The 9,679-nt window shown below is 39.7% G+C and overlaps 1 protein-coding gene across 1 annotated transcript in view; it reads left to right on the top strand.

Annotated features, from left to right (window-relative positions):
* Positions 1-3,651: 3,651 nt before the first annotated feature.
* Positions 3,652-9,679, top strand: part of tfpia (tissue factor pathway inhibitor a) — a 41,855-nt gene continuing 35,827 nt past the window's right edge. Inside the window, exon 1 of the mRNA XM_069154844.1 lies at positions 3,652-3,813. Within this exon, the coding sequence (XP_069010945.1) occupies positions 3,729-3,813 (85 nt within the window). The 5' untranslated portion in view covers positions 3,652-3,728. The remainder of the gene's footprint in view (positions 3,814-9,679) is intronic.

Here is a 9,679-nt window from a genome sequence, read left to right as displayed (position 1 = left end):
ATACTTTTCTCCCAGTAGACAGATAAAACCAAGAACACATATTCACACCGTGTTTCAGAACAGCAAATGTCATCACTTCATCCACTACAGGCCGAAGTGTCCGAGATCTCCTCTGACATATCGTTCCGAGCGAGAAATATTGAGGTCATGATGTCGTGGGAAAATTACCACACAGGAAATTCCATTAGAGCTTTTCTCCAGATTTGACCATGTGACTTTCACTTTGTGTCAGTTCTACAACTTTCCACGCAGAAGGTATGGGACCATGGAGGCAGTTTCCCTGAACACAATGAGTAATAGCTCTGTGTGATTAGTTTCACAGACAGGCACATTCTTGTCCCCTGACATAACACACAAGTGAACAAATGTAAAAAAAACACTCGCAAGCCAAGATCGAAGACTGAAGTGGTAAAAGTGAATCACTCAAATTTTGCTGCCTTCCAGGCTCATTTTTCCAAACGCAAGAACAAATCCGCCAGTAGCTTCTAATTAAGCTTCTTTTCCCAGTGTGGATTATTTTGTTTAAGGAACCTTAGAAGTGAGTTATTATCATTAAATAAGACAGAATGGAGGTCTCCATTGCATTTTCACCATATCTAATCTTACTATTTATATGTGCTTACACTACAGTCAGACATTCTAAAACCACTTTAACTGTATCGGTGTTTTAGAAATGATTATGTATAGAGTATGGAAAACAACTAGTGTACCCTTAGTTGTAGTGTGAGATTCATCTAAAAAACTCACTCAAGCTCTACAATATAGCAACAAAGGAAATTATGAGACTAAATTGAAATACTATATATTGCTGACAAGTCAGGCAAAATATATTTAATTTGTTTGTAATGCAAATCTGCAAAATGTCCAACATTTTCACATTATTCCCACAATATAGGAACATGTTAATTTAAATATAGTACATTAAAATTAAAGTATGGTTAAAGATAAACAACTAAAATCACTTGGTTAAATTTCAGAAATGATTGTGTTACAAAGGCTGGCATAGGTTTAAACCCTAGACTGAATATACGGTAAAAAATGGATGTAGTCTCTAGGTCTGAAAAGTAAAGCAACTGCCAAGGTGTCTTTAAGTGCAATACCACTGATGGTCACTAGGGGCTGGCTCCAAAATACCTCAATCTAAAAAGAATTCCATCATTACCTGGATATAGGCCTCAAAAAGAGGTATGCTTGGGGGCGCCTCTAGTTTGATTGACATGCCTGTGGTGCAGTCAGGTTGCCGGCACAGGTGGGCGGGGCCTTAGTGTCTTCGGCGATCGTGTTAGATCCACCCTTTGCTCCTCTCACAGCTCGTTTAAATTCGGTCACTTCTGGCTCTAAAAAACAAGATAGCGACGGCCTCAAAAGACTTCAAAACAGTTCACAAACCAATGGGTGATGCCACAGTGCGTTCGTACTTTGTGCAACCGGCTGTTGCCACAAAAATATAAGAACAGTATAGCGCATAAGATCACTTCATACTTAAGATGCAAAGCCCAAATCATAGGTCCCCTGTCCAAAAGCACTGTAGGTGAAACATATCTTTTTTTTAACGATGAAATGCATGTAAATGTGCACCTTTCAAACTTTATATTGGCCAAAATCCTGAGGAAGGCTGAAATAGTGACAAGCAGCCCAATCTACACTGGCCAGTAAATAAACTCTGATTAATCGGGAATGGTAGTTCATCTGAAGAAATATACTTTGTTTGCTAAACATAACCCTTTTCAAAACATGTTAATATTGAGCGTTTAAGTTTGTTTGACATTCTGTTGATTGTAACTAAATGAGGCTTTACAAATGTCTGTAGATTCTGATTCGCACGAAGAAAAAAACTCCACTAAAGCGTTTCGCATGACAGTCACAGTATGAATTTTTATTCTGGTCGACCCCCAACTGTGAATCAAATCCCCGGCCTTGGCAGCAGTTTGACCATCCGTATCCTACATGGTGTGTTATTGTACATAAATCCTGTGAGGTATTTAACACAGCGTAATGAATTCATTCAACTTATGAAAGTATGGAGTGCAAAGAGGCAGGCGGACTATAATTTCAGTGCGTATGTGCCAACTTTAAGCTCAATTACAGAACGTGTCACCAGCAGTGGCCTGGAGGAGCTGGAAAGGGGGTTTCTGAAGCTCTCTAAAGGCCATAACTCAAGTACGTGTTTCCTGAATGAAACAGACAGCCGAGTGTGGGTAATGGGTTTCAGGTGAAAATTTCTCATCACCGCGAGATGAGTTTCTGCAGATTAAAGTGTTGTTGAGGGGTTGAAAAGATGCAACCTGGGGCTCTGAGTGCAACAGTTCTTCAGCTCCCAACAGAGAGACAAAGAGAGAGACTGTGTGTGTGTGTGTGTGTGTGTGTGTGTGTGTGTGTGTGTGTGTGTGTGTTAAATAGCAAGATCATGTTTTCTGCTGATATGCTACAGTAAAGGCTGTGCCCAGTCCTGTTATTTCAATAAGGAGAGATCATTAAGAGTGGAAAACGATTTATTGAAGTGATGACAGTTTGACTTTTGGGAGTTAGATTCCGACGATGACAGGTCGCTTCAAAGCGATGTTCCAGATGGATGTAGGGAGATGAGACAGGGACAACCAGGGCCTAAACGCTGGATGTGGTGGAGTGGAGTAGGCGGATTTTGAAATTTGAGTTAATGTAGCACCAAATCATAACATAAGACATCTCGGGCACAAATCCCACACGAGCGGCGGCTAGGAGGAAAAAACTCTCTTTTGAACAGGAAAGGAGGGAAGGAAAAACTCCCTTTTTACAGAAAGAAAAACTTCTGACAGAGGGAAAGAAAAACTCCCATTTAACAGGAAGAGAAACCTCCGACAGAGGGAATGGGAAAAACTCCCTTTTAAATAGAAGAAACATCGACAGTGGGAAGGAAAAGACTCCCTTTTAACAGTAAGAAAAACTTCTGACAGGGAAAGAAAAAACATCTTTTAACAGAACATAAACCTCTGACAGTGGGAAATAAAAACTCCCTTTAAAAAGGAAGAAAAACTTCAGAGTACCTGGCTCAGAGATGAGGGGTCATCTGCCTGGACTGGTTGGTGAGATCAGAGATTAGTGATGACTAATGGGAACTTCGATGGAGATTCCCAGGAAAACCAGACGAATCAGGAGTGTTGCACATCAGGAGGTCTGAAAGGCAGAATGATAGAAATAGGATATTTTAAAGAACAGGGATGAGAAACTGATTGGCTCAAAAGCGCGTGCAGCGAGATCACTGGGCAAATATGATGACGGAGTGATTTGACAGCGTGGGAAAACGGAAGTGACGCAGAAGATGGCGCAGCAGGATTCATTTAGGGAGGTGGAATTAAACCATAACGGGAGGTTAAAGATCTTCACTGTGATTGCAGTTACGTCATACACAGCAAAAATGATAAGAGATTGTAACAATAATACGATGATAAACAACATCATTATTCCATTTAATTTCTCACTCATCGTTATGAATATCATGGATTATTGTTTTTGTCTTATATTGAAATGTCCCACCAGGAAATTACTGAGTATTTCAAATTCATCGAGCCTGCAGGCTGTCACCGTGTTATCAAACGGAAGTACGCACCCAAACACACACACACACTCTCTCTCTCACACACACACACACACACACACACGCTCACTCACAAACTTCAGCCCTTCAGCTTGATCAGGTTCTCCTCAAAACTTTTACACTCCTGCCAGATCAGCTCCTCCAGTTTAGCAGCATGCCTCTGTCCAACAAGTGGCTGATTTTGTGCGCCGTGTTGCTCTCCTGTCTCGCCCGGTTCGGGTCCTGCCGAAGAGATAGAGGTAAGACGATGGGGGAAAAAAAAACAACTAAAAGTGTGTGCAGATTTGTTATTTCGACCGGGTCTCCTCGTGTTCACATTCCCTTTGTGTTGTTGTACGACCGCGGAGGGGAGAAAGTTTCCTGCCACTAACTCGTGCGTAAAAGGGAACTGCGTCCGTTTTTAGACTACTGTTGTGTCCTGGCTGTAGTTTATTATTGTTGGAATGTCGCTTTTGGACTTGTTATCTTATAACACGTGTTATTTTTTTTTTTTTATCATATATTCTTATAATGCGGAATTTTCTTTCTTAAACTCGTTCTCAAACGGCATATTTGCGCTTTAAAGTGACTTGTTAAACCAGATAACGTTTGTAAAACTGCAGCTTTACTGAGGAAATGATCGATCCTTGTGTCTACTCCTCATAGCAGCCGATCTAACCAGTCTATTTACTTCAGTCTTGCGCGTATCAATACCACTGATCACGCGTTACTGAGTTTGTTTCGTTACTGAGTTTGTTTTGTTACTGAGTTTGTTTGTTGTGTTGGAAGCTTTTTGCCTCTGCTGATTAGTGAGCTGAGAGATGTGGCGTAAATCGAGGCCAAAGTCCAGCTCACTTCTGCAGTTCTCATGCCGGCCCACGACCCACACCTGATCCTCCTGTGCACCTCCTTCCTCGTCCTGTCATGTTGCAACAACAGCCTCTGCGGGCGGTAATGAGGCTGTTGGAATATTGGATGTCAAGATACCCAACTAGCAGTGAAAAGGTCTGAGATGAGGCAGGTCTGGTCCAAATGTGAAAATTCTCTACTTCTATTTCTTCTTCCCTGCAGGCATATGCGGGTTTCACTAATGAATAGCTATGCAGTTAATAGGGGAAGTGCAGAAAGGTCACTTCAAGAGTGTGGCAGGTCAGATATTGGCTAAAGGCTGCAGAGAGGTTTGTTGACGGACTGTAAGCCTGTAATGTCAGCGTCTGCCCTCTCTTATCTCCTGCTGACATACAGCTTGTTTTATACACCATTTCCCAGTATGGAAATAACATTTTCAGGAGTTAGAGTTTGTAATCCCTGGAGCCTGGAAACCATCGTTCACAATGTCAGGACTTTGATCCTAGATTCACACCAAATTTACATTCAAATACAAATGCCCTAGATATGTCTTAGTATAGTCTATCATTAACATTTTCTTGGTAAAGACTCGTCAAAAATCCACCACAGGTTACTTTTCCCTTCCTGATTCGCTTCACATTAGTCACCTTGGCCAGGGCTGGATTAAACTCCTACTGGGCCTGGGGGCAAGATTTAACTGTGGTCCCCTTTTGACTCCTTCAGTGTTTCCCACTCTCTGTGCATTGTGTATCTATCCTGCTGGGTTTGGGTACCAGTTAGGTACAATGCACAATGCCAACAACACATGGCAGTTTAAAACATTATGTCCTTAAATTTTATATATTTATATATATATATATATATATATATATATATATATATATATATATATATGTATCAAGGTATATAAGTAGGAAGGTGATTGTTGTGGTCAGGCGTTCAACCTCGGAAAGGCAAATGGTTTTTGACCGTTTTTGGGGCTTGTTTCTTTAAGTGTGTGTTAAGTGGACTCTTTTGATGGTTACATGGATATTCAAATTTATGCACAGAGGATGCAACAAATGCATTTTTTTTCTGCAAACTAAGAACAGCCTCTGGACTTTTATTGAATGCATCACACCTTAAGTAGCCAGGTCACTCCTGGGTAAAACACCTCAGTAGCTTCGTAATGGACAAAGCTTCTTTAATAGTGAACATGCTTGGAATAACCTACTTGAATGTACTTTGGCTTTATTTATTACAGGATTGAATCCGTTATATGGTTTCCTTAAGCAAGCACTCAACATTTTTGCATTTAGGAGGCTCTATTTCCCCACAAGCCATGAGCTGACATTTATTAATGCTTAACATTTGAAAACAACCAACGTTTATCATTTCAACCTTAAAGCACATAAGGACAAATATGCTTAAATATTCCAAAACAACATTGCAGCATCCAGACAGTTTTACAACAAACAACACCAGCGGCGATTACACCTTTCATCCATCAGAGATGTGAGAGTGCAAGCCATTGGTAAATCCAGAAAGGCAATATGTGCTCCATACATTAGCATGGCCTTCATTAGGGTTCTGTTTACGGAGCAACATTAGCTTTGACTATCTGCATATGTTTTAGGTGCTCTCGAGAGGTAAAAACAATGAGGCACTCAGTTTGGACTAAAACATCAGTATCACCGGACCAACGGTCCTGAGTGCTCCACTAATCGTCTCATGGAGGTGTAAACACTGTGTCTCATTAATTTGTGGAGAAATTTAATTAGATGCTCGCTTGCTGTTTGAAGTGGTCCTTTTATTGGGGAGCCGTTGGGCCGTAGACCGAGGAAACTGTGGAGCATGTGATATCTTCATTAACGGTAGACTTTAGAAGTACCGTCTAATACTGTCAGTAAAAACATTTTACCATAAGATAAATAACTGGAAAGTCTTCTCTGGCTATGACTATTATCAGGTGTAGCCTAATGCTTTCCGCTATTATCCAAATATGCAGGCCCTTAAGATTTTTCTTACTTCTCAACCATTGACTGCATACAAAAGTAGACGTAGCTTTCGGCTCTGAAAAGTGAGGCCGATGCAGAAGTGCCTTAAGGTGTAATACCACTGAGTGCCACTCGAGGTTGGCTCCAAAAAGCCTCCGGCTCCGTAGACTCCCATTAAACTAGTCTCATAAAATTCTCAGTCAATAAAAATTCTCCACAAGTTATCTCGGTGTTGCTAGATAAAGTCGCTCCTTCTTATTAGTTGTCTGGTGGTCCTTCTAAAAATAATCCCGTCATTAATTAGAAAATATGCCTCAAAAAGATATGTTTTTGGGGGCGTTTCTGTTTGATTGACAGGTCTTCATGTTTCAACATGAATCTCATTAAGAAGCCACTTCACTGCGACAAAAGCAGCGGTCCTTCCTGGGGGTCACCGCAGCATTATAACACAGACTGTTCATGAGTATTCCTGTGACTAGTGTGATTCACTATTCCTTGGCTTTTTGCTGTTTTTTCACACACCCACTCCTACTTTTTTATTTGTGTGTCAGTGTCTGCCTGTGGCTTGTGTTCTGTCTTGTTTTATTTTCCAGTTTTAATTTACATTTTAACAAAGTCTGGGTTTTAGTTTGTCGTTTCTGACTCATTTAATTATGCCTTTTTTTTTTTTTTACCGTGACAGATGACTGCAGTCTTTGTCGTCCCCAAATCCATCCGTAGTGTTTAATAAAAGCACAGTGTAATATTTAGACTTTGACTCAAGTTGATGAGGTTTAATAACTCAACTTGGACTCACCTGATGTGAGACTTGACTGTTTAGACTCAACTTGACTTGAGTCCAAAAGGTTGAGGAGACTTGACTTGTTGACCCATAGATACATAAAAATGCTGTGCAGTGCATAGTTTAAATAATGTTTGGGGTGAAACATGAATAATTAATAAAATAAGAGGGATATTCAGAACATCTCTGTAGTCTCATGCACACTTGCATTTGCAGCCGCTGGCACCAGAATAAAAAGGGGAAAATTCAAAGCTTCAGATTACAGAAACTTCTTCTGTAAACTGTAAAAATAGTAATACTAATTATAAACAATGTAAAAATGTTAAGGTTGTTTCAACTTGAAAGTATGAGTGACCAGCCTGCCTTAAACAATTTTGATAAACGTTTTTATATCATCAATTTTTTTCTTTGGACTTGTTGTTAGACAAATTTAAGATTTTGTTTAGTTAACAGCTGCCACTGGTAAGAGCTGCTTGTGCAGCCGGATTCCCAGTCGGGTTTATTTTGGCTTGATTGTAACGGCAGGTCCACAACTACTAATTTTTCTGCTAAATTCAAGGATTAGATGTTCCTTTATAGGTTAGGAAATGCTCCCAACTTTTTAAGCTAAATGTACCAGTCTAAAACCCACTTGGATTCATTGGAATATCCATTGTTTTCCTGAGCTTGTTGGCTTTTTCAAAGATACATGGTTCTTGTGGACCGTGAACAATGCAAGTACATGATCATCTCATGCAATATGATGCATTACTGTAGATGAAACTAACCAACAGTACATAAAGTACTTAAAATAAACACAACTTCCAAAAAATAGTGCACTGAAATGGACATTCATTGAACAGAAATAATAATTCAATAACAGTACACTACATATGTGTACTTTTACTTTTGATACTTAAAGTATATTTAGCTGAGAATATTTACATACTTTTACTTAAGATTTGAATGCAGAACTTTAACTTGCGGTGTTCATAGTTTTACTAATGTAAAGGACCTGAGTACTTCTTTCACCACTGGATCCTATTCTTTCGGTCATGAACCTGATGATGACAGGTGAAGACAGGGATGTAGACCAGCAAGTAAAGAGAGTCGTACCTTACAGCTCTGCTCTTTCAGATTCAGATTCAACTTTATTGTCATTGCACGGAGTACAAGTACTATGACAACGAAATGCAGTTTTAGCATCTGACCAGAAGTGCAAAAGAAAGCGGTAAAAGTGCAGTGCAATGTGCTAGATAAATACAGTATAAACAGTATGAACAGTATAAACAATGGATATGAAATGCAGATATATATATACAGTCTATATATATAGTATAAATAGTAAGGTGTGTATCGTGTATTTATTCACCACTACAGTCCAATACAGTGACAACATAACAGTTTCCATTTCTTCCACCATAATGAGATGAAAAGTTCTTCAATATAAAGCTCACTAGCATTTCAAACACGGTCCCTTGCCCCTTTCAAGTCATTCCAGAACTGTTAGTAGGGGTGCATTAAGATGAAATCCTGGGATGAATGTCATAGAAATTCTAGTTTTTCAAACAGACTAAAAACTTGTACTTAGAACTCTAAAGACTTGAGACTGGATATGGACTTGGCCTTTAAAAAAACTTGGACTTGATCCAAAAGATTTTAATCAGCTCTGACTTTAATTTCTTCAAGAATGGTAACGTAGACAACTTTATTTCCGTCTTACGTTAAAAAGTCCCAGCACTTACTGTCAGAAACTATTTAAGATAATCATGATCATCAGAGTAAATGAGATGTGAGTCCTAAAAACAGCAAAAAATATGATTTTTACTATCTCAGATTAATTTTTAGCCCATTAACAACAGCCACTTTCCAGTCTTTGTCAAATTTCCTCAGCTTCCAGACACTTTCTGCCTGGTACATCACCAAAACGATCGATATGTGAAAGAGGTAGAAACATAGACTTGATTGATTCCCATCTGTGGTCTAGCATTGATATTGCCAGCTTGCTCCCACCACAGTGTGTCATTGTAGGTTATCTGAGGAAAAATGGTCTGAGTTCTGCTCGAGGTGACGCCTTCAGCTACAACGACGGTTGTCGTTTTTTTCTTTACCTCTTACCGTCCGAATGAAGCACAGCGAGTTTACAGTATAGATTCCCATCTAGTTAGTATTTAAAATGTGTTCTGATACACGTACACATCAGGATGCCCCAGAGCTGATTCGGGGTCGTAAACCCACGGTGACGCTTACTTATGTCATTTAATTGACGGGGAGCAACTTGTGATTTTATTTGACTTAACTGACATTAGAGGAAGAGTTCAGAAGTCCTCACTGATTCACCTCCTGCAGAATATAAAATAACGGACACGTCAGTGTGTGACGTGACCACAGCTAAGGGCACTATGAGTGTGTTTCTTCGGGCATGAGTGGGTGTAATGACGCAAAGATAAGAATACAGAGAAGAGACAATGTCCGTTGAGTCAGAGAGTGAATTATTCCGAACAATATCCAGTCAGTTAACAATAGACAGAAACACAACAT

The sequence above is a fragment of the Embiotoca jacksoni genome, unplaced genomic scaffold (genome assembly GCF_022577435.1).
Source record: "Embiotoca jacksoni isolate LCO1_2020_lvr unplaced genomic scaffold, fEmbJac1.0.p SCAF_2, whole genome shotgun sequence".
NCBI classification, from domain to species: domain Eukaryota; kingdom Metazoa; phylum Chordata; class Actinopteri; family Embiotocidae; genus Embiotoca; species Embiotoca jacksoni.
The sequence above is the reverse complement of the archived record's forward strand: the minus strand, read 5'-3'. Positions and strand labels throughout refer to the sequence as shown.